Genomic DNA, 25417 nt, shown 5'->3' with positions numbered 1-25417 from the left:
AAAATCAAGGCAGAGTTTGTTTTCCTGCCTGGAGCCAACCAAACCACCCCACCCTCTTGCTGGGCGCCGGGTCAGGAGAAGCCACAGGGAAGTATGGTGGCAGCCGTGGTGCCCCAGCCAGGAAACATACCTCCAGGGTGAAGGCCCGGTTCTGCCCACTCAGCCGAGGGGTGAGGGTTGGCAGGAGGGGGCAGCCGCCCCCGTGGGCCATTGTGTTTCTCCCTCTCAGCTGGAGAATCCCATTTCCACCCTCAGTTGTTGAGGAAATTCAAATGAACTGGACATGTTTCTAGAACTTAGTTTTCAAGGGAAAGGTGCCCAGATCTACAGAACTAGGGAAATCACGTGGATAGTGAAGGCAGTGAGGCCCACGTAGGATGACATAACCATGTGGGCCCCGGAGGGGCAGGGAAGTTCTCCCTCACCAGGTCAGCACCCTACAGGTTGGCAAAGGGAGGGACACTCATCCAGGAAGCTTTGCGGCCTCCTTCCCACGTGTGTCAGTTTCCCAGGGCCGCCTGACAGACCCCACAGACTGTGCTGGGAACAACAGGCATGAATCTTTCACAGCTGCAGAAGCCAGAGGCCCAAAGGCCAGCTGTTTCACTCCAACCTCTGCCTTCATGTGGCGCTCACCCTGTGTGTCCCTTCATGTGGCTGTCATCGTATAGGGACAGCGTCATCCAGGACCAGGGGCCCATGTTACTCCAGCATATCTCATCTTAAATTAACTAATTACACCTGCAATGACCCTCTTTCCAAATAATAAGCTCACATTCTGAGGGACTTAGGGTTAAGACTTCAGCGCTCTCCCTTTGAGGAGACACACTTCAACCCTCATCTCTTACGAGTCCAAATTCTAGAAGCATTGTGGATCTGCAGAGATGTTTTTCAATCTGGCCAAGCTGGCTGGATAGGAGACCAAGACCGGGAGATGTGACCTGTCCCCGTGCTCATAGCCAACCTTGACAACGCCCACCCCACCAGGTTTTCCAGTGAGGGCAGGGACACTTGACCTTCCTCTGCACCCTCTGTCCATGCCATGAGCAGCCCCTGTCCCCTTGACCGGCCACTTTCATGCAATCCTAAGGCTCTGGGACAGCCAGGGGAAGTCGTTTCAGGAGCATGGGCAGGACTGTGGTTTCAGACCTTTGAAATCCTACCTCCTGTCCAGCTCTGAAGAACTAGCCTTTCTCATGAACACCCAGGGTCCCTAACAGAAAAGGGGAATCTGTCATTTTATTCCACTAAGAGCTCAGGTTCAAGGACCCCCGGCCTTTGTAGAAAGTGTGCCGTGGTTTTCGGGTTGGAGAAGAAAGGAAGTTAAGTGGGATTCTAGAAATCTGCTTCCTGTTAGTTTACATTTTAGCTCAACCCATATCAGAGCAGCTTCTGAAACCAAGACCTGCAATTCCAGCTGTGACCCTGGTACACACCACCCTAGACAGGGTGTAAATGCCTGACCAGGCCACAGAGAAAGGAGGGTTCACTGCAGTTACTCAGGCACTCGTCTGCCAGCTGCCCCCACAAATGCCCCTTGCCCTTCTCATCCGCCCAGCCTTTACCAGTTCTGATTTATTTTGCACACCTAATCCTGGGGGTACGTTGGGTGGAGATGGTGAGTTGAGGCTTTTATCCAAGAGAGTGAACACTTCAGAGACAAGTTAAGGAAAGGCACCCTGCTGACCTCTGTGTGTGTTTTTACATTCAATAGTATTTTGTATTAGTTTCAGGTGTGCACCATAGTGGTTAGACAATCCTATACTTTTTAAGTGCCCCCACCCCCATATTTCCAGTACCCACCTGGCACCATACATAGTTAGTATAATATTATTGGCAGTGTTCCCTATGCTGTACTTTACATCCCTGTGACTATTTCTTAACTATCAACTGGTACTTCTTAATTCCTTCACCTTTTTCACCCAGTCACCTAATCCTCCCTCCCTTCTGGCAATTATCAGTCTATTTTCTGTATCTATGAGTCTATTTCAATTTTGTTTGTTCATTTATTTTATTCTTTAGATTCCACGTGTAAGGGAAATTATATGGTATTTGTCTTCCTCTAACTGATTTATTTCACTTAGCACAATGCCCTCTAGATCCATCCATGCTGTCACAGATGGTAAGATTTCATTCTTTTTTCTGGCCAAGTAATATTCCATTGTATACATGTACCACCTCTTTTTTATCCACTCGTTTATTGATAAGCACTTGGGTTGCTTCCATTTCTTGGCTATTGTAAATAACACAGCAATGAACACAGTGGTGCCTATATTCTGTCAAGTCAGTGTTTCAGGTTTCTTCAGATATATTCACAGAAGTGGAATCACTGGGTCATAAGGCAGTTCCATTTTTTATTTTTGAAGACCCTCCATACTGTTTTCCATAGTGGCTGCACCAACCTGCATTCCCACTAACAGTGAACAAGGGTTCCCTTTTCCCCACATCCTTGCCGACACTTGTGGTTCATTGATTTGTTGATGGCAGACATTCTCACAGGTGTGAGGTGACATCTCATTGTGGTTTTAATTGCATTTCTGTGATGATTAGTGGCGTTGAGTATCTTTTCATGTCATTTGGCCAATTGTATGTCCTGTTTGGAGAAGTGTCTATTTAGGTCCATTGCCCATTTTTTAATTGGATTGCCTTCCGTTTATTAAGTTGTATAAGTTCCTTATATATTTTGGATATTAACCCTTTATCCAATGTGTCATTGGCAAATATGCTCTCCCATACAGTGGGCTCCCTTTTCATTTTGTTGATGGTTTCCTTTGCTGTGCAGAAGCTTTTTATTTTGATGCAGTCCCATTTGTTTATTTTCTCCTTCGTTTCTCTTGTCCTAGGAGATGTATCAGCAAACATATTGCTATGAGAGATGTCTGAGATTTTACTGCCTATGTTTTCCTCTAGGATTTTTATGGTTTCATGCCTTACATTTAAGTCTTTTATCCATTTTGAATTTACTTTTGTGTATGGTGTAAGTTGGTGGTCCAGTTTCATTTTTTTGCATGTATCTGTCCAATTTTTCCAACACCATTTATTGAAAAGGCTGTCTTTACTCCATTGTATGTTGTTGCCTCCTTTGTCAAATAGTAATTGACCATAACGGCATGGGTCAACTTCTGGGTTCTCTGTTCTGTTCCACTGATCAATATGTCTGTTCTTGTGCCAGTACCAGGCTGTTTTGATTACAGTGGCTTTGTAGTATAACCTGATATCTGGTATTGTGAGCCCTCCAACTTTGTTCTTCTTTCTCAAGATTGCCATGGCTATTCGGGGTGTTTTTTGGTTTCAGATAAATTTTCAAAGTGTTTGTTCTAGATCTGTGAAATATGCTGTTGGTATCTTAATAGGGATTGCATTGCATTTATAGATTGCTTTGGGTAATATGGACATTTTAATGATGTTAATTCTTCCAGTCCATGAACATGGTATATTTTTCCATTTGTTTATATCTTCCTCTATTTCTTTTTTCAGTGTCCTGTAGTTTTCTGAGTAAAGGTCTTTTACATCTTTGGTTAAGTTTATTCCTGTGTATCTTATTTTTTTAGTTGCAATGGTAAATGGGATTGTTTTTTTAGTTTCTCTTTCTGAGAGTTCATTTATTGGTGTATAAAAATGTCATCGATTTCTGGGTGTTAATTTTATATCCTGCTACCTTGCTGAATTCATTTATTAAATCTAGTAGTTTTCTGTGGAGCCTTCAGGAGTCTCTATGTACAATATCATGTCATCTGCAAATAATGACAGTTTTGTTTCCTCCTTTCCAATTTGGATGCCTTTTATGTTTTCTTCTTGTCTAATCGCTGTGGCTGGGACTTCCAGTACTATGCTGAATAAGAGTGGTGAAAGTGGACACCCCTGTCTTGTTCCTGTTCTTAGGGGAAATGGTTTTAGTTTTTGCCCATTGAGTATGATGTTGGCTGTAGGTCTGTCGTATATGGCCTTTATTATGTTGAGGTATGATCCCTCTATTCCCACTTTGCTGAGAGTTTTTATCAAAAATGGGTGTTGGATTTTATCGAATGCTTTTTCTGCATCTATTGATAAGATGTGTGATTTTTATCTTTCAGTTTGTTTATGTGATGTATCATGTTTATTGATTTGTGAATATTGTGCCAGCCTTGCATCCCTGGAATAAATCCCACTTGGTCATGGTGTATGATCTTTTTAATATATTGCTGGATCCGATTTGCTAATATTTTGTTGAGGATTTTATCATCTATATTCATCGGGGATATTGGCCTGTAATTCTTTTTCTTTGTAGTATCTTTATCTGGTTTTAGAATTAGGCTAATGCTGGCCTCGTAAAAAGAGTTTGCAAGTGTTCCTCCCTCTTGGATTTTTTGAAATAGTTTGAGGAGGACAGGTGTTAATTCTTCTTTGAATGTTCGGTAAAACTCCCCTGTGAAGCCATCTAGGCCAGGGCTTTTGTGTGCTGGGAGCCCTTGGATTACTGCTTCAACTTCATCAGCAGTTATCGGTCTATTTAAACTTTCTGACTCTTCCTGATTGAGTTGAAAGGTTGTATTTTTCTAGGAATTTATCCATTTCATCCAGGTTGTCCAGCTTGGTGGCATATAGTTGTTCATAGTATTTTCTTACAATCCTTTGTATTTCTGTTGGGTCAGTTGTTATTTCACCTCTTTCATCTCTGATTTTGTTTATTTTGGCCCTCTCTCGTTGTTTCATGATGAGTCTAGCTAAAGGTTCATCAATCTTGTTTATCTTTTCAGAGAACCAGCTCTTGGTTTCATTGATCTTTTGTACTGTTTTTTTAGTCTCTGTCATTTATTTCTGCTCTAATCTTTATTATTTCTTTCCTTCTACTTACTCTGGGCTTTTGTTGCTGTTCCCTTTCTAAGTTTTTGAGTTGTAGGGTTAAAGAGTCTGTTAGAAGTTTTTCTTGTTTTTTGAGGTAGGCTTGTAGTGCTATGAACTTCCCTCTCAGGACTGTTTTCATTGTGTCCCATAGATTTGGAGTTGTTGTGTGTTCATTTTCATTTGTTTCCAGGAAGGTTTTTATTTCTTTCTTGATCCCTTTGGTAACCCAACCCATTCATTGTTTAAAAACATGCTTTTCAGTCTCCACGTGTTTAAATGTCTTTTAGTGTTTAAATGTCTTTTAGTGTTTTTATTGTAGTTGATTTCTAGTTTCATGCCATTGTGATCCAAGAAGATGCTTGATATGATTTCAATCTTCTTGAACTTATAGAGACTTGTTTTGTGTCCTAACATGTGGTCTATCTTTGAGAATGTCCTGTGTGCACTCGAGAAGAATGTATATTCTGCAACTTTGGGGTAGAATTTCTATAAATGTTGATTAAATCCATCTGATCTAGTGTGTCATTTAGGGTCGCTGTTTCCTTGTTGATTTTTTGTCTGGAAGACCTATACAGTAAAGTCAGTGGGGTGTTAAAGTCCCCAAGTATGACTGTATTGCTGTTGAATCTCTCCCTTAAAGTCCTCTAGAAGTTTTTTTATAAATTTAGGTGCTTCTATATTGGGTGCATATGTTTATCAGGGTTATATCCTCTTGCTGGATTAATCCCTTTAGTATTATGTAATGACCTTTCTGGTCTCTCATTACGTTCATTTTGAAGTCTTTTTTGTCTGATATGAGTATTGCTACCCCAGCTTTTTTTTTTCAATTCCATTTGCATGGAAATTTTTTTTCCATCCCTTCACTCTCATCCTGTGGGAGTCTTTTGTTCTGAGGTGGGTCTCTTGTAGACAGCATATCGTTGGGTCATGTTTTCTTATCCATTCAGCCACCCTATATCTCTTTATTGGGGCATTTAATCCACTTACATTTAAGGTTATTATTGAAAGATACTTATCTATTACCATTTTGTTTCTTTATAGCTGTTTCTCATTCTCTGGGCTCTCTATTCTGTTCCATTGATCTAAATGTCTCTTTTTATGCCAGTACCATGCTCTTTTGATTACCGTGCCTTGTAGTATAGTTTGATATCAGGTAGCGTGATTCCTTCAACTTTCTTTCTCAAGGTTACTGTTGCTATTTGGGGTCTTTTGTGGTTCCATATAAATTTTTGAAATATTTGTTCTAGTTCAGTGAAATATTCCATTGGTATCTTGATAGGAATTGAGTTGACTATGTAGATTGCTTTGGGTAGTATGGACATTTTAATGATGTTAATCCTTCCAATCCATGAACATGGTATATGCTTCTACTTATTTGTATCTTCCTCAATTTCTTTCTTCAGTGTCTTATGACTTTCCAAGTACAGGTCTTTTATGTCCTTGGTTAAATTTATTCCTAGGTATTTTATTCTGTTTGAAGAAACTGTGAATGGGATTATGTTTTTAGTTTCCCTTTCTGATAGTTCATTATTGGTATATAAAAATGCAACTAATTTTCCAGTTGGGCATGGCTCAGCAGTTGTGCCATGGATTCAGGAGATCTTGGTTCAATTCCCAGTCGGAGCACATGCCCAGGTTGCGGGTTCAATACCCAGATGGGGGGCATGCAGGAGGCAGCCGATCAATGATGACTCTCTCATCATTGATGTTTCTATCTCTCTCTCCCTCTCCCTTCCTTTCTCTGAAATCAATAAAGATTTTTTTTTTTTTTAATGCAACTAATTTCTGGATATTTGTTTTGTCTCCTGCCACTTTACTGGATTCATTTATCAGTTCTAGTAGTTTTCTGGTGAAATCTTCAGGGTTCTCTGTATACAATATTATGTCATCTGCAAATAATGACAGTCTTACTTTGTCCTTTCCAGTTTGGCTGCCTTTTATTTCTTCCTCTTGTCTGATTGCTGTGGCTAGGACTCCCAGTACTATGTTAAATGAGAGTGGTGAAAGAGGACATCCCTGTCTTGTTACTGATCTTAAAGGGAATACCTTTAGTTTTTACCCATCGATTATGATGTTGGCTGTGGGTTTGTCATACATGGCCTTTATTACATTGAGGTATGTTTCCTCTATTCTCATTTTGCTGAGAGTTTTTTATCATAAATGGTTGCTGGATTTTATCAAATGCTTTTTCTGCATTTATTGATATGATCCTGTGGTTTTTGTCCTTCAATTTGTTTATGTGGCATCACATTTATTGTTTTGTGGATGTTGTACCAACCTTACATCCCCGGAATAAATCTCACTTCATCATAGTATATGAGCTTTTTAATGTATTGCTATGTTTGGTATGCTAATATTTTGTTGAGGATTTTAGCATTTATGTTCATCAGGGATATTGGCCTATAATTTTCTTTCTTTCTCATGCCTTTATCTGGTTTTGAAATTGGGATAATGCTGGCCTTGTAAAATGAAGTTGGGAGGCTTCCCTCCTCTTAAATTTTTTAGACTGGTTTGAGAAGGACACATGTTAGTTCTTTGAAAGTTTGGTAAAATTCACTTGTAAAGCCATCTGGTCCAGGGCTTTTTTTTGGTTGTGAGTTTTTTTATTACCGTTTCAATTTCACTAGTTGTAATCTGTCTATTCAGATTCTCTGATTCTTCCTGATTTTGTTTTGGAAGGTTGTATGTTTCTAGGAATTTATCCATTTCTTCCAGATTTTCCAATTTGTTGACATATAGTTGTTCATAATATTTTCTTACAATCCTTTGTATTTCTTTGGTGTCAGTTTTTACTTATCTTTCATTTCTGATTTTATTTATTTGGGTCCTCTCTTTTTCTTGATGAGTCTGTTTAAATGTTTGTTAATCTTGTTTATCTTTTCAAAGATCTTTTGTATTTTTTTTTTAGTTTTATTGACTTGTATTTTTTTTTTTTTAGACTATTTTATTTATTTCTGTTCTGATCTTTTTATTTCCTTCCTTTTATTCACTCTGGGCTTTGTTGTTCTTTTTCAAGTTTAAGTGTAAAGTTAAATTGTTTATTTGGGCTTTTTCTTGTTTCTCAAGATAGGCCTGTGATGCTATGAATTTCCCTCTTAGGACTGCTTCGCCCTGTGTCTCACAGGTTTGGGTTTGTTGTGTTCTCGTTTTTCACTTGTTTCGAGGTATCTTTTGATTTCTTCCTTGGCCTCATTGTTAACCCATTCATTTTTTAGTAACATGTTATTTAGCATCCATGTCGTTGAGTGTTTTTCAAGTTTCTTCTTGTGATTGATTTAAAGTTTCATAGCATTATTGTCAGAGAAGATGCTTGATATGATTTCAATCTTCTTAAATTTGTTGAGACTTGTTTTGTATCCAAACATGTGGTCTATCCTAGAAAACGTTCCATGTGCACTTGAAAAGAATGTATATTCTGCTGCTTTGGGGTGGAATGCTCTGAAGATATCGGTTAAATCCATTTGATCTAGTGTGTCATTTAAGGTCACTGTTTCCTTATTGATTTTCTGTCTGGAACATCTATCCATTGATGTCAGTGGGGTGTTAAAGTTTCCTACTATGAGTGTATTACTCTCTATCTCTCCCTTTATTTCCATCAAGATTTGTTTTACATATTTAGGTGCTCCTATGTTGGATGCATAAATGTTTACAAGGATTATATTCTCTTGTTGGATTGATCCTTTTATCATTATGTAATATCCTTCTTTGTCCTTATTACACCCTTTGCTTTAAAGTTTATTTTGTCTAAGTATTGCTACCCTAGCCTTTTGTTTGTTTCCATTTGCATGAAATTTTTTTTTTCATCCCTTTACTTTCAGTCTGTGTGTATCTTTCATTCTGAGGTGAATCCCTTATAGAGAGCATGTATATGGGTCTTATTTTCTTATTCATTCAGCTACTCTGTGTATTTTGATTCAAGCACCTAATCTATTTACATTTAAAGTGATTATTGATAGGTACATGTTTATTTCCACTGTATTCATTATAACTATGTTTATCTCCCTCTCTTTTTTTTCTTTCTTCTTCTTAAAGAAGTGCCTTCAACATTTCCTGTAGTGCTTGTTTGGTAGTAATGAACTCCTTTAGCTTAGCTTTTTCTTGTCTGAGAAGGTCTTTATTTCTCCTTCAATTTTAAATTATAACTTTGCCAGGTTGAGAGTCTTGGTTGTAGGTCCTTGCTTTTCATCACTTTGAATATTTCGGAGCAATCCCTCCTGGTCTGAAATGTTTCTGTTGAGAAATCAGCTGACAGTCTGATAGGAGATTCCTCGTACGTAACTGTTTCTCTTGCTGCGCTTTTAAAATTCTCTCTTCGTCTTTAACCTTTGCCATTTTAATTATGATATGTCTTGGTGCAAACCTCTTTGGTTCATCTTGTTTGGGACCCTCTGCACTTCCTAGACTTGTATGTCTATTTCCTTCACCAGGTTAAGGAAGTTTTCAGTCATTATTTCTTCAAATAGGTTCTCAGTCCCTTGCTCTCTCTCTCTCTTCTCCCTCTGGCACCTCTATGATGCAGATGTTGTTACATTTCATGCTGTCCCAGAGGTCCCTTAAACTGTCCTCATTCTTTAAAATTACTTTTTCTTTTTGCTGCCCTGAGTGGGTGTTTTATGCTACCTTGTCTGCCAAATCACTGCTTTGATCCTCTGCTTCATCTGGCTTGCTGTTGATTCCTTCTAGTGTATTATTCTTTTCAGATGTTGTACTCTTTGTTTCTGACTGGTTCTTATTTATAGCTTCTATCTCCTTTTTCTATGTTCACTATCTTTGTTTAAATTCTCACTGAGTTCATCTATTCTTCCCTTGAGTTCCTTGAGCACCCTTATCACCATTGTTTTGAACTCTATTTGGTAGATTGCTTGCCTCCATTTCACTTGGTTCTTTTACTGAAGATTTCTCCTGTTTTTTCATTTGGGGCACGTTTCTTTGTAATTTGCAGTGTTTTAAGCCAAGCTCACCAGAAAGCCTCAATGTTGGCAAGACAGGGGCCCTCCCAACCCATCCCCTTATCCACCAGAAGCTGGAGGGGGCTCAGAAGTAGTAGGAATTGGAGAAATGGCATCCCTGAAGAAAAGTGAAGAGGGCAGGGTGCTTTTTTCCTAGAACTATAGCTAGCTAACATGTTATGACCATTTTCTCTATGTGCCATGTATCCTTCTAAGTATTTTAGTTGTATAATCTTATTTTATCCCCACATCCATCCTGGAGGTAAATAATATTACCCCAGTCAACAGATGAGGAAACTGAGGCACAGAATTTAAATAATTTCCCCAAGGTCAAATAGCTAGGAAGTGGCAGACATGGAATTCATTCCCAGGTGAATGGGTGAATGCAGAGTCTGATCTTGGCCACTGTGCCCTACTCCTGCTAAAGATAGAAAGGATACCTTCCAGTAGAAAGTGACCCAAAGGAGGATGTTTGATATATTGTTTCTTTGTATACAAAAGAGACTATCCACAAATGATCCCAAGGAAGAGAAGTGTAGGAGACAGCTAGAGCATTTAAACTATATTCAGGAAATTATATCCAGGAATGGGGAAGGAGGCAGTGCTGGTGGGGATTTCCCCCAGGGACAAGGCAGCCAGCCAGGGCCAGGGGAGATCAAATATTGCCCGGAGACAGGAGGCTAGATGAAATGACCTCTTAAGCTCCTGAGGGTCCCCTACTTAGGACCCCAAGACCTCATGTGTCCAAAGTGCTGCCTTAGACCTTTATTTAGAGAGAAACCTGAGTAATTATACCTCCCAACCTTCTTCTCTCCCACTCAACCCACCCCACTCCCTGACCCCTGGCTCCCCTCCTTCCTACCCCACCCATCCCCAAAGCTGCTCCTGCCCTCTGGGCTTTGAGGGGCAGCGGTGTGAGATCAACCCAGATGACTGTGAGGACAATGACTGCGAGAACAACGCCACCTGTGTGGACGGGATCAACAACTACGTGTGTGTCTGCCCACCTAACTACACAGGTAAGGCCCCTGACACCTGAGTGGGGATTGGTGGGGGAGCAGGGTATTATGCACTAAAAACACCATTTTCATAGCTTTATCCAGGGACCCCACCTCTTTCCCCATATAGACAGAGACTTGAATCCTTAACACACCATGAGGGGCTTCCCAGAGGCCCTGTCTCTTTGTCCTTCTACCCCCACAAACTACTAGCTTCTTCCCACTTTGGAACAGGTTCCCAGGGCCCTTCCAGCTGTCTGTTCATTTAGTTAGTGGCCACCCCCTCCTTTGGGAACCTGGAGACCAGTGATGTTGGAGGCTAGCAGAGAGGCACTCACGTTGCGTTTATGTTTTGTTTGGATTTGGTCAGCCTTCTCTGGAAATCTACACTTTCCAGACACTCTGCTAAGAGCCAGGGATACAAAAATGAGCAAGACAGAGTCCCTTCCAATAGGAATTCATCATGAAGTGGAGAGAGAGATGCGGTCAGTAGAATGAGAACACAGCACCTGTGAGGCCAGTGGGTTCGTAGGGCCGCAGAGAAAGAACCTAACCTGGTGGGAATATTCCTCAGGATAATCTCTCTCCCCACTCCCACCCCCACCTCAACGCCTTTATTTCCTATATTAACAGCCCCTAGTGAGGACAGTTAAATGTACCATTAGTGGTGAAGCAAAATGCAGCCAAGTTGTGCAGACACAGCCTGCTTTGTTCTAGGATCAACCTAACGTGGCCTGTCACAAACTGGAATTCTATAAATTCCATGAATTCTTTGAGCAAAAGGCTGTATGTGCAAAAGCAATGTGGGAATCTCTGTGTTGAATACTGGCCCTCCTTTTGGAGCTCATGATGCTGATTAACATGTTAGAGGCCCTGACAAGTCCTGCTTTAAAGAAAGCCATTTAATATTGTTTAGCCAGCTGTTCCCAAACTTATTTGGTCTCAGAGCTTCCCTCCTACCCTATCCCAAAACGCCCTTGCCAAGTAGACACTCTGTATTGCAAGAAATGTATTTTAGGAAATAGTAGCCTAAGGCAGGGATAGAAATAAGGCCATTGCACCCCAGGGACTCGTACACCCTGGCCTGTTGGAAGCTGGCTTGGCTGTCGGGACTGAGATGGGAGGTGGGAAGCTGTAGAAATGAGTAGAAGCAGTCGTGAGGCCTTCAGGGAAGGGAGCCCAGTGGTCCCCACAGTCCTCAAATCCTTTGCCTTTATGCAGACTTCCAGCCTCATAGCCAGCTATCCCCCCAACACGCTCTTGGGACTGTGGGAGGGCCCAGGCCAACTGAGGCACCCCCTGCTCTACTAGGTCCTAGTTCTCTGGGGCCCCAGAGAAGGCTCTGTGCTGGGAGAGGGTGCAGGGAAATCCACGGAGGGTCTGTCTACCTCCCTCATGACATCTTCCACCTTCCCAGAGTGGAACTGTAGCAAGTTAATTAGCAACAAGCAACTCCTAATGTGCACCTGCTGTATGCAGAGCACTGAATTAGCTGCTAGAGGTACACAGAAGTCTAAAGTGCATCCTCAGCCCACAAGGGACCTCTGGACCTCTTCCACCTAAGAGAGGAGTCTCCATGCAGCTAAGTCACTGGGTCAGAAGACTGCTTGGCGCCAGGAGAGAATGAGCCCCCCAGCAGTTAAGAAGGGGGTGCGGAGGGCAGAGGGGGGTTTCTACTGAACTGGCAGTGGGCAGATGGACAGTGGGGAGCTGAGCAGGCACTTCAGAGGGGTTTCCTGCCCACATTGTCGCTGATGGGGAGTCCAAGGCAGGGGTACAGCAGAAAGGACGCTCCAGAGAGCGAATTCAGCGCTCCTGAAGTCCACGACCCCCTGATGCCCGAGTTCTCTCCCCATCCCCGCAGGCGAGCTGTGCGACGAGGTGATTGACCACTGCGTGCCCGGGCTGAACCTCTGTCAGCATGAGGCCAAGTGCATCTCGCTGGACAAAGGATTCAGGTGAGGCTGGACTTCATGTCCCAGCACCGGGTGCTGGGGTTTGAAGCAGAGGCTCTGGGGCTCTCTCTCTCCCCCCACCTCTCTCTCTCAGAGCTAGTACAGGAGAGTTCACGGGGACTGGGTCCCCTTCCCTGTGCGCAGTCCGCACAGCGCTCTGCCTCCCTGGCTCCAGGGAGTTTGCCGGCTGATGCACCTGAGTGTGCTGGGGGTCGGGAGGGGGAGTACACTCCGGCTGGTCCAGCAGCCACGGCCATCGGTGGAGCTGACCCTGTGGCCGGCAGCAGAGCCCACAGGAGCTGGGGACACACGTGAGCAATTCTAAGGGTGGGTGGAGAGGCCACCTCAGGGGAAAGCCCCTGTGCTGGAGCCTGGGAATCAAACAGCACCCTTGGGAGATCTCCTGGGCTCTGTTCCCACCTCCTCCCTTCACCCTCCTTCACATAAGCTATGGGGAAGTCACATCAGCTCTCTCGGAGCCCTGGTATCCCCCCATAACGGAAGAGCCCCCTCGCAGGGTGCAGGGAGGCTCCAAAGGGCACTGGGTGAAGGTGCTTAGCTCAGAGCTGGCACAAGGGAGGAGTAAGCAAATGTGAATTCTGTGTAGGGAGTGTAGATCCAGCCCGAATCGGAATTCCAGCCCCTGCTCCGCAGCAAGACACCCAGGTGAAGCAGGCAGGCGTGGGTGGACTGCAGGGAGCAGAGGCTGTGGATGGCCTGTGACGGCACCCTCAGGGCCAGGCTTCTCGGAGCCTGTGAGAGTGGAGGGGGGAGGAGAGGCCGCCCGGGAGCTGACGGGTATGAACAGCCTTGCTCTGCTGTGTTCCAGGTGCGAATGTCTCCCTGGCTACAGTGGGAAGCTCTGTGAGGTAGACAACGATGACTGTGTAGCCCACAGGTGCCGCCACGGGGCCCAATGCGTGGACGCGGTCAATGGCTACACGTGCACCTGCCCCCAGGGCTTCAGGTATGGTGGGGGGCCCCTCAGGAAGGAGCCAGCCTGGCCCAGACATCAGGGCCCAAGCAGCCCTAGTCCTGGGTCTCCGTGGCACCTATATTCATCCTATTTCCTCAGCCCTTTCAAGTCCCAGAGCAGATGTCAACCCCATGGTGTAGACGGGTAGAAGAGCCACCCAGGCCAACTCTGAGTGGAAGCTGGACCTGAGGTCAGCTCATGTCCAGCTCGGGCATGACCCCATCTAATGGAAATTGTCACCATCTTGGAACCCAGCTTGCAGGGTCAGGGTAGCCACATGGCCACACTGGCAGGAATCCTCTTTCTAGGCTGCAGAATAAAACCAATGCAGTGCCCAGTGGCAGGAAAATGGACAGGAATGGGAGGTTTGGGGTCGATTGCTGGAATGAGTAACCCCAGAAGAGAACAGGAGGTGGGAGGCACTGGCCAGGTGTCAGGAGATGTCTGGGGGGTAAGTGGAAGGGGAGGCCTGGGTCCCAGTTCCAACTCCCACACCGACTGGATGGAAAGGACATGGGGAGATTTGAGGGGAGGCAGGGACCACACTTAAGGGGGGGTCAGGCTTGGGGACAGTTCCATGTATGTCAGTGCTCATTGGGTGGCATCGATCCAACTATGCAAATGAGCCTGGTCGTGGACTCTGGAGACTGTGCACCTGGAAGGAACCAGGTGAGCTCAGGCCAGTGGTTCCAAAGCCCAGCTGAGACCACCTGCGCCCGAAGCTATGGAAAAGTAAACCCCCCTGCTCCACCTCGGAGCTATAAATGAGAAGTGGGAGGTGGGCGCAGGGGCTGGGAATCTGCACTTCCTATACTATGTATAAATTGTGGTACATCAACAATAAGATAAGCTTTTTAAAAATTGTGGTAAAATATACATAATGTAAAATTTACCAGCTTGCCCTGGCCAGTGTGGCTCAGTGGTTAGAGCATCAGCCTGAGCACAGAAGGGTCATAGGTTCCATCCCCAGTCAAGGGCACGTAGCCGAGTTGCAGGCGAGATTCCCCGCCCTGGGGTTTGTGCGGGAGGCAACCAATCGATGTGTCTCTCCCACATCAGTGTTTCTCTCTCCCCCCTTCCTCCCTCCCTTCCACTCTCTAAAAATCAATGGAAAAATATCCTCAGGCGAGGATTAACCACAACAACAATTTGCCATCTTAACCATTTTAAGTGCACAGTTCAGTGGCATGAAGTATAGTCACACTGCTGTGTGGCCATCACCACCACCCGTCTCCAGAACTTCCCATCTTGCAGAACTGAAACTCCTCCGTCCCCATTAAATACTGACTCCTCAGTCTCCCTGCCCCCCACCCCCAGCCCCTGGCAGCCACCCTTCTTTCTGTCCCTACAAACTCAACCACTCTCAGGATCTCATATAAGTGGAATCCTGTCGCATTTGTCTTTTGTTACTGGCTCGTTTCACTTCGCACAATGTCCTCAAGGCTCGTTGTGTGGTAGCCTGTGTCAGTTTCCCTCCTTTTTAATGCTGAAAAATGTCCCGTTGTGTGGACGCACCGTGTTCTGTTCACCTGCTCACCGCAGGCTGGTGAGAATGTGCACTTTCAACAAATTCATCCTGGCTGATCCTGATGACACTGAAATTTAGGGACCTGCCCTCTAATCTAAACCTGTCTTTTTTTTTTTAATTTTTTTCATATATCTTTATTGATTTCAGAGAGCAGCAGAGGGAGAGAGAGATAGAAACACCAATGAGAGAGTCACTGGGGATGGAGCCCGCAACCTGGGCATGTGCCCTGACCAGGAATCAAACCTCAATCTCCTGGATCCTAGATCGATGCTCAACAGCTGAGCCATGCCCGGCTGGGCTAATCCTATCATTTCAAAAATCGAGGGACAGGGGCTTAGAGAAGGAAAAGGACCTGCCCCAGTTAGTGGCAGGGCAGGAACCAGGCCCTGTCCCCATCCCGCTCTCCCTCTGTAGCAGCTCTTTGGTGGAAATAACTGTCCCCTCTCCCCTTCCAGCGGGCTCCTCTGCGAGCACCCCCCACCCATGGTCCTGCTGCAGACCAGCCCCTGCGACCAGTACGAGTGCCAGAACGGGGCCCAGTGCATCGTGGTGCAGCAGGAGCCCACCTGCCGCTGCCCCCCGGGCTTCGCTGGCCCTCGCTGCGAGAAGCTCATCACTGTCAACTTCGTGGGCAAGGACTCCTACGTGGAACTGGCCTCCGCCAAGGTCCGGCCCCAGGCCAACATCTCCCTGCAGGTGCGCCCCCCTACCCAGCCCTGGAAGGACCCCAACAGGCCCCAGCTCCAATTGCTCTGAGAACAGCTGGGATGCCCCCAGTCATCGCAATCCAGCCCTGTCCCCTACAGCAGCATGAAGGCCGACACTCAGCTTTCAGGGGATCTGGCCAGCGCTGGCCAGAGGGTCCCATAGACAGCTCCTGACCAGCTCTCACGGTTAAGAGCAGCCCCCACTTCCAGCCTCATTATTCATTCCTCTAGGAGATACTCATTCAGCTATTACATGCCAGGCACTGTGCTGGACAATGGGAATTCAGTAGTGGACAAGACAGGCAAAGCCCGTAGCCCAGAGCAAGATGACAGGGAGAGGGACAGTGACAGCCCTGGGTGTTGTGGGAGCCCATGGTTGGGGCAGGGATCCCGGCTGGTGGGGAGAATCAGGGAAGGCTCCCCAGAGGCAGTGATAACGGAGGAGAGGAGTTTGCCTGGAGAAGGGCAGAAGGGTGAGGGGCTGACGGGGCAGGATGAAGGAGGGGGTGCAGTCTAGGCTGAGAGATCAGCATGTGCAAAGGCCCAGAGGCACAAACAAACTGGATTTTCAGAGAACAGAAAACCATCTCATATGAACTAACTTCTTCCCGGTTCCTTCTCTGTGGATCTGAGCACATTTATTCCAAACCGCATTTCTGGGGGATGAGAAGCTATTCCGGGGGGAGAGAGGGACATGAAGGAGAGGCTCTGGTGGCCATCCCCCCTCAGGGGTCTCCACATCACGTTCCTGCCTCTTCTCTCAGTCCCTCCCACCCAGGGACCCGGATTAGCCGGAGCAGCACCCAGTGCCCAGACACCCAGATGTCCTAGCAGACCACCTGCCGCACCCCGCATTCCTTCAGGCTGTGCTTGTGCCGAGCAGTGGGAGCCGGTGGATGAGTCAGAGAGCCCAGCCTGCAGTGGGCCTGACAGATGGGTGCCCTCTGGCAGCACCTTCTGAGGCCAGTGGTTCTCAGCTTCGGCAACACGTTAGAATCACCCGGACAACTTCCCAAATCATCTTTGCCTGGGCCCCACCCCACAGACTCATGTAATTGGTTTGGGGTGAAGTGCAGACACTGGTGTATTAAAAACTCCCCAGATGTCTTTTAGAACAGTGCCTGGTCCATAATAAACTGAATTAAATGGTAATTGTTAGCATTTAGTTTATAATTATTATCACACTTTATACAGAGAGACTGAGGCGGGGAGGGAGCTTGGGTGTGACCACACCATGTACCAGTGGGAGAGCCAGAGGAGAGCTCGGGCTCCTGACAGCTAGGAGGGAGGGTGGGTGGGTGGGTAGACGTAGGTAGATATAACGTGACGGGGGCTCAGTCAGTGCATGTTGAACTGAATTGTTCCATCGGCGTTTGCTGGAGTGTAAGCACAGGCCTGCCTTCTGGGAATGTGCAGTCCATATGGGGGAGGAAACGGGGACATGAATGCTGGGGGTGGGTCAGAAGACGCCACCGAGAAGTGGTCCCTGCGAGGCGGGGTGGGGAGGTTCGGCCTCGGGGGAGCCCTCACTACATCCCTCTCCGCAGGTGGCCACGGACAAGGACAACGGCATCCTTCTCTACAAGGGGGACAACGACCCCCTGGCGCTGGAGCTGTACCAGGGCCACGTGCGGCTTGTCTACGACAGCCTGAGCTCCCCGCCAACCACGGTGTACAGGTGAGGACCACAGCCCTCCACCACGCAGGGGCTGCAGCTCCCCGCCTGCTTCCAGCCCTGCAGACGACGCCAGGGGTGACTCTGATGCCTCGTCTCACTCTCCCCCCCCCCACATACACACTTTTCCTCCCAGGAGAGGGGGGGGGAGGGAGAAAGGGGCGCTGGAGGAAGAGACGGGAGAGGAAGGCAGGCCCGAGGGAGATGACACCTCATTACCATAAGATAAATGGCCAGCTGGCTACTCCAGGAGCCCCATGCTCCAATGGGAACCAGTCTGCTTAATGAGATGCCCTTTTCAAAATGTCATCCTAATCTTTTATTAGTTTAAGAAAGAAAACAGGGGAGATTAGCATGAGACTCGGGGGAAGACATTCCAGAGCCCCAAGGGAGCAGGACCGCTCCTGAAGTGACTTTCAGACTACTCTGAAGGACAGTCGTCCCTAAACATCAGTCCTTCCACAGTCGCCCTGATTCTTACATTATCCACATGTCAGCTGTACTAGTGCTTAACACGCTACTTTACATCAGCTTTAAGTCTGCTACATTTTAAATTTGGCTTCATGTTAAGTAATGTCTGTGAAATTGCAGATGCGCTAGTTCAGTAAGTGACAGTACGTGGCCGCCTTCCTGCGGGTGCCTGACTGTGCTCACCTGCCCCGCTGCAGTCGCAGGTCTATTCCAGGCTCCAGGGCAAACACACAGAAAAGCCCACCTGAGCCCCTACCTGCCCCAGAATGGGGACAAACTGCACTAATCCTCGGTCCTGACTTGTCAAAGGGACTTTAGGTATTACTTCCAATCCACAAGGCCAAGGGGCTCAGTCAGGTGACAGACTTGGGGAAAGTGGGCCGGGGTGCAATAGGGAGTGGTGAGGACTGTGGTAGCCTCGAGGGTGCTGGCTTTGTCCAAAGGGACAGTTGACCTCAGCTCCAGCAGATGCTGCAGATTCTCAAGAGAAGCTAGAAATCCAGGGTTTCTATGTGACATACCTCCATGTTGAAATGCTGGCCGTTTTAAAACAGCACATGAGAGCTCTGTTTGGCGTGCAGCGCATGCTCCCCGAGTCTTAATCACCACAATCCATCCTTTGCCAAGGTCTTTGTCTCATTCGATCCTCAGCACAAACCCAGGCAAGTGTCATCACTCCTATCTCAGGGATGAGAAACCTGAGGCTCGGATGACGCCCTTGGCCCAAAGGCACACAAGTCAGTAAGTGGGCAGAGCTGGGATTCAAACCCAGGTCAGGCCCCCACCAAAACCTGCTCCCCCCGCGTGCTGGGGCACAAAGGGTGAGGCCAAGAGAGAGACAGAGACCATGGCACCCTTGTCCAGGGGTGGGGGGCTGCAATGTAGGTTGTGGTCTCAGGCTGTTCACTAAAATCCCAGGAACTTTTTGTTCCTGTGACGCTCTGTCGCCACCTAGTGGTCACAACTCTGCATCCAGCTGCAGGAACCCAGGGCCTAAAATGTCTATTCGTCCCCCAGTGGCATAGGGTCCTGTGGCTTGGGAGCTTGGAGCTGAGTCTGGCCTCTACGACTTCCACTTTAAGACTTTGGTAGGGTCACCTTACATCTCTTATTTCTAGAACGGAGGAAACATTGTACCTCCCACGTGGGGGTTGCAGGTCAAGTGTTTAGCACAGAGTAGCACGTGTGGCCCGTTAGAGGCTCAACACACGCCCAGCGTTGCTATTAAAAGCAAAAGAGAACTGGACAGGCCACTCTGCCCAACAGCTGTCCTCACGAGCGTCCCAGACGGGCCACCCGGCCTGGCTCTGGCACCTCCCGTGGTCTCCACCTGGCAGTCCATGCTAGTTACTCTGGCCCAACAGATAGAGGGCAGACTCTCAGAGCCCTTCCCTCCCTGAAATCCCTGAGCATCTCTCCAGGAGACTGATTATGGGACTCCCTCTTCTACTCACGTTTATGGTCCCACCTGAATAGATAAGACAGCATTCAGCTTCTCCTCAGAGAGCCATTCTCTTCAGCAAAGGGAGTACCTCATCCCCAAACCCCTCTGTCCCTCCCAGCCCTGCCAGGATAGAGGAGTGGAAAGAGCAGAACCCTGGAGTCCAAAGTTTTGCCTATGAATTCTGTTTCTGGACCACACTGGGCGGACGACCTCAGACAAATCACTTACCTCTCAGGGCCTCAGTCTCTTTATCTGTGAAATGGGATTATCTAGTAGCACTTCACAATTTATCGTGAGGTTTACATAACAGAAGCAAGCCCTGAGTGAGTGGCTGCTGCAGTCAGGGGCAGCTCCGGGAGGGGACCAGGTGGGCTGCAAAGCTGGATGCGCCTGGGTGGAAATCCCCGCTGTCATGCGGCAGCCGTGGGGCCTGAGGTCAGTTACTTCACTTCCCTGGGCTTCTGCTTCCTGGGTCGTGTCATGCAGATAACAAGCTGACCTTGCAGGAGAGTTGCAAGGCTCATTTCCCCAAATGTGTTACCCACACTGCTGCAGGCACGCGAGATGACCTGAGGTGGGACAAAGACCAACTGTTGACATTTTAACTATGAGATCATTTTTATTCATATGTACTAGAAAAAAATATAAATATCACACCAAGCTAATTTTTGTGTACAATATTCCTTAGAATGATGCTAGCCTTATATCCTTACTGATACTTGCGAGAGAAATGGAGCAAGTGAGGAAAATCATGGTCCTCACGGTGTGCAGGAGGGCGGGCACTGAGGTGGTCTGAGCATGGGGCGGGCTCAGCTCTGTGAAACACAGGAAAGAATGCAGATGACAACCAAATGCAATCGCTTTTCCTAGGCCGGGTCTTGTACTAGAAGAGGGGGAAAAATGTTATAAAAGACATTATGGGGTCCCAATGAAAAATTAGAACACAGACTGGTTAGATTCCAGTATGGTATCAATGTTAAGTTTACCAAAACAGAACTGTGCTTGCTTACGTAAGAGTATCTCTGCCCTTAGGGAATGCACAGGGAGTGTCTAGGGATAAAGGGCTACGATGGATGTAACTTACCTTTAAGTAGTTCAGAAAAGCTGTGTGTGTGTGTGTGTGAATGAATGTGTGTGGAAATACAGTGAGAGAGAGTAGATGATAAAGCAGATGGGGCTAGAAGAATCTGCAGCTCTAATAGTTGTTCTCTGTACTGTTTATATTTTTGCACTTACGTGAGTTTGGCGTTATTTGCAAATAAAAAGTAAAATGAAGTGCAAGTTATCACAGTCAAGACCGGAACCCAGTGCCCACCATGGGAGGCACACAGCCAACCCTGTCTCTCTCTCTCCTGCCCAGCGTGGAGACCGTGAATGACGGGCAGTTTCACAGCGTGGAGCTGGTGATGCTGAACCAGACCCTGAACCTGGTGGTGGACAAAGGAGCCCCCAAGAGCCTGGGAAAGCTCCAGAAGCAGCCAGCAGTGGGAATCAACAGCCCCCTCTACCTTGGAGGTAAAGCCTCCCCCTCTGACACCCCCACCACTTCCACCTCTCCCCTGCCCTCTGTGCTCGGGCACCTGTACTCAGGCCCTCTGGCTGGAGTTTCCAGTTCTCATCTAGGCACCCACTGCCAAGGCAAATCAGGGCAGGCTTCCTGGAGGAAGCAACAACCAAGCTGATCCCTAAAGGGTAACTAGTCAGCTAGGGCATGGGGAGAAGAGGAGCGGAGAGAGGTCAGGCTCCTTCTGAGAACCACAAGTTGTTCAGGGCAGATGGAAAGGAATGGGGAAGGAGACGACGGAGGCAGGGTCCAGGCCCTTCTATCCCTGGGCTGCAGGTCACATGCCCTGTGCTCTGCCACCTCCTGGGGCAATGTGAGGCTCAGCTGATACATTTGTAAGAACCTGTTTGAGATTAAGGCCAAAAGGAGAAGCAGCCCCCGGCCTGGCAGAGCCTGGCCTGAAACACAGCCCTGGGCTGGTCCTTCTCAAAGGATTGTGTGCAAAACAATGGCACCAAAACTGCTAGTTCAACACAGAGTCCAGAGACTTCTCCTACCCCCTGACACGGAGACCAGCTCCGGAGGGCTGGGCTGGCCCAGGAATGAGCTTTATTAAAAGCCAGTCCAGGGAAGGGCTGGAGCAGTCCCAGAGGGGACACAGCTTCTCTCCCAGTAAGAATCCCCAAAGTTCACTGATCCAGGCTGCGCCCCAGACCCCTGCTTCTGTCCCCAGCTCCAGCTTGCCTGCTATGTCCTGTGGGCCTTGTCAAACCCACCGAGGCCTGGTAGGGACATCAGGGGAGTGTGACCATCCACCCAGCTTGGGCATGGTCCATCCCCATCCAGCCAGGGTCGCCGTGTGGCTCTGGGTGGCCACATCTTGTTTTCTAGAGAAGTCTGAAATACGGATTTTTATGGGATATTTTCTATATTTAAATAATGGCAACAGTTCCAGTTTTTTAGAGTCACAGTGCTGGCCCATTCTCTCCACTGGCGCAGCAGAGGCCCGGGGCTGTGAACGCTTCGCCGAGGGGCATGGAAAGAGCTCTCACTCCAAGGGGAGGGTTGGGCTGCTGGGGAAGGCGGGCAGGGGAGGGTCTCAGGCCGCCGTCCCGCCGTCTCCCCACAGGCATCCCCACCTCCACGGGCCTCTCGGCCCTGCGCCAGGGCACAGACCGGCCGCTGGGCGGCTTCCACGGCTGCATCCACGAGGTGCGCATCAACAACGAGCTGCAGGACTTCAAGGCCCTCCCGCCGCAGTCGCTGGGCGTCTCGCCCGGCTGCAAGTCCTGCACCGTGTGCAAGCACGGCCTGTGCCGCGCCGTGGAGAAGGACAGCGTGGTCTGCGAGTGCCACCCCGGCTGGGCCGGCCCGCTGTGCGACCAGGAGGCCCTGGACCCCTGCCTGGGACACAGGTCAGTCGGGCCCCCCCTGGGCCCCAGCGTAGGCTCAGTCCCTCCCCCACCCCTGCCCCACCCGAGGAGTGGGCGCCGATGGCAGCCGGAGGGACCGTGGTCAGGTTGTAGACGGGACCTGCTGAGGCCCGACTGACACCCACAAACCGGGTCTCCCGCAGGCGCATGGGGCTGCCCCGCCCAGCACGCCTGCCCCCGCCCTGCCGGCCCTGGCATCCATCCCGCAGCGGGCACGCGGAAGGGGGGACCTTCAGGCCAGACTCGGCCCCCCCTCCCCCGGCGCCGCGCGACCCCGGGCGTGTTCGCCAGGCCCAGGCCCAGCCGCAGCGCACTCGCGCTTAGTCTCCCGGATCCACACCCGACACACAGTCGCGGAGGGCCTACTGTGTGCCCGGCCTCGTGTGAAACTGGGAGACCTAGAGCCCCGGCGTTAAGAAACCTGCAGCGGCCAGAAGCGGCCGCTGAGCCGAGGCTGGTGGTGCGGCTGCGCGGGGGGCTGGGAAGCGATGTTGTGGATCAGAAACGAGGCCCGGCCGCGCGGCTCTTGCGCGTGGGCGTAGCGAGGCCCCACCTCCGCCGTGAGCCCGGCCCTGGCCGGCACCCGTTAGGACGTGGGCCCCGGATCCTCCACCCGTGCTGGGGCCCCTCCGGGGCAGTGGCTGCCACGTGGACCCGTGAGTGGGAGCCAGCCACGCCGTGGCCCCAGCCGGCCGCCGGGTAGCGCGCGGGGCGCAGTGTCCAAGGAAAGGCCGGCCTCGGGCTGGCGGAGCGCGGGGTGGAGGCAGCCGGTCTCACAGCCCTGGGGCCTAGGCTGAGCCTGGTGCCCGCCGGGGTGCGTGGGGGGCACCGCCAGCGGCACCCTCGGCTCTGGGCCCGTTCTCACCCTCTCCTCCGCCGACAGCTGCAACCACGGGAAATGCGTGACGACCGGGACCTCCTCCGTGTGCAAGTGCGCGGAGGGCTACGGCGGGGCCTCGTGCGACCACAAAAATGACTCCGCCGGCGCCTGCTCGGCCTTCAAATGTCACCACGGGCAGTGCCACGTCTCAGACCGAGGGGAGCCCTACTGCCTGTGCCAGCCCGGCTTCGGAGGGGAGCACTGCGAACAAGGTAGGCCTACTGTGTGCCCCTGTGAGGCTGCTTCGCCCCTCCCCCTCCCCTACCCCTCTCCATATTTCCTCTCAGTTCATTCCCCTCCCTACTTTCATAGGGGTGGAGATGAAGGGTAGGGTCCGGAGGATTCCTGCAGATTTAGAGCCCCCTTCCCCCTCCAGTCATTTCCAGGACTTTTGGAAAAGCTCCTCCCCCAGGCTCTTTGGCTCTTTGGCGCCTGTTCCTCACTCAGATCTCAACTCGGCCTCCTTTCCCCGAAACATCCCCCAGGCCCGGCGCCCTGGCCCAGCGCTGCTGTGTAAACGCGGCCCCTTCCTCCCCAGCGACCCTCACTTATCATCCGTCAGTGCCCAGGCTGCACCCCTGAGACGCGAGGCCGTGGGTGGGCACCCGGGCACCCTGCAGCCCCGCCCCGCCTCCTGCGCTTCGCTCCAGCCGCTGTAACAGTGCAGGGAAGCCCCCGGTTTGCCAGACCCCCCTGGTTTTCGAAGAAGCCAGAAATCCCCATTATTGGGTGGAATCTTCTGGGTTTTGTTTTTTAAAATTGGTATTTCATCTGGATTTGAAACGTGTGGTGCAGAGTTCGGACACAGGATTCAGCCCACAGTCAGTCTGTTCACACATAAAGTTTGGGCTTTAAGGTCCTTGAAGGAAGGGACCAAGCCTGGTGGGGAGCTGAGTGGGCAGGTGGGTGCAAGAATGGATGCGAGGGTGGGTAGGTATACAGGTGGGTACAGATGTGGATGCCCAGACGTGTGGTGGGGAAGATGAACGCTGGGTGAGTGCATACGAGGATGGGGTGGGTACATGCAGGGAGGTGAGGCTGCCTGCGGGTGAGTCCGTGGGTGGTGCCTGAGTGGGTGGAAGAGCGGGTGCATAAATGAGAGTGTGGGGGGGAGGGAGATGGATGAGCGAATGAATGAAGTGTGTAGTTTCAGAACAGCCCCTGGCTCCTGCCCGCCCCCGCCCCCGCGCCCTGACCCTACCTCTTCTGCCCTCTGCAGAAAGCCCGTGCCTGGGGGAGGTCGTCCGAGAGGTGATCCGCCGCCAGAAAGGCTACGCGTCGTGCGCCACGGCCGCCAGGGTGCCGGTGGTGCGGTGCGGCGGCGGCTGCGGGCCCCAGTGCTGCCAGCCCACGCGCAGCAAGCGGCGGAAACACGTCTTCCAGTGCGCGGACGGCTCGTCCTTCGTGGAGGAGGTGGAGAGGCACGTGGAGTGCGGCTGCCGGCCCTGCTCCTAAGGCCCTGGGGGCCCCCGGACCCGGAGTCGAGCCACGGAAGCTGGGGAGGAAAAGAAGAAGAGAATATTAAGTATATTGTAAAATAAACAAAAATAGAACTTATTTTTATTATGGAAAGTGACTATTTTCATCTTGTATTATATAAATATATCACACCGTCTGAGTACATGTACCATATAGTGAGTTATCGTTACTGGGTCTTCTGTGTTGTGTTGTGTATTTGTCGTGTTTTTATAAACAGCTGTTAAAAATTTTAAGAGTAAAGACTAATAAAAATGTTTTACAATGAAAGGGTAAGAATAAAGAAGTGAAAGCCTGTCTGAGGAAGAGGAGGGCGTGTTTATGTTGATGCAACAGGATCGTGTCAGCAGCTCAGGAAGAAGGGGAAGTGAGAGGGAGAGATGTTACTTTGTTTCTTCTCTAAAAGTGTTCAGTTCTGATTGTTGACATCCGAGAGGCCCAGTTCTTCCAGGAAAGGGCGCTGGCCTTCCCTGTGACCCCAAAACCCCATGCTCCCCTCTGCCCCGCCCCACCCCACCCCTGAACCCACTGCAGACCCCACTGCTCCTGCCTGGCCGGCCCTGGGGTCCAGTGCAGACCTATCTAAACTCTGAGCCT

General features: G+C 49.3%; 1 protein-coding gene across 1 annotated transcript in view; it reads left to right on the top strand.

Annotated features, from left to right (window-relative positions):
* The window catches only part of SLIT3 (slit guidance ligand 3), a 528787-nt gene extending 503661 nt beyond the window's left edge, over positions 1 to 25126 (top strand). Inside the window, exons 28-36 of the mRNA XM_087816965.1 lie at positions 10653 to 10792; positions 12636 to 12729; positions 13556 to 13693; positions 15686 to 15926; positions 17485 to 17615; positions 20888 to 21042; positions 22161 to 22446; positions 23348 to 23556; positions 24564 to 25126. Of these exons, the coding sequence (XP_087673091.1) occupies positions 10653 to 10792; positions 12636 to 12729; positions 13556 to 13693; positions 15686 to 15926; positions 17485 to 17615; positions 20888 to 21042; positions 22161 to 22446; positions 23348 to 23556; positions 24564 to 24799 (1630 nt within the window). The 3' untranslated portion in view covers positions 24800 to 25126. The remainder of the gene's footprint in view (positions 1 to 10652; positions 10793 to 12635; positions 12730 to 13555; positions 13694 to 15685; positions 15927 to 17484; positions 17616 to 20887; positions 21043 to 22160; positions 22447 to 23347; positions 23557 to 24563) is intronic.
* The last annotated feature ends 291 nt before the right edge of the window (positions 25127 to 25417 follow it).

The sequence above is a fragment of the Miniopterus natalensis genome, chromosome 4, assembly GCF_054644295.1.
Source record: "Miniopterus natalensis isolate mMinNat1 chromosome 4, mMinNat1.hap1, whole genome shotgun sequence".
NCBI lineage: Eukaryota > Metazoa > Chordata > Mammalia > Chiroptera > Miniopteridae > Miniopterus > Miniopterus natalensis.
Note: the sequence above shows the minus strand (reverse complement) of the source record. Positions and strands in the feature narration are given on the sequence as shown.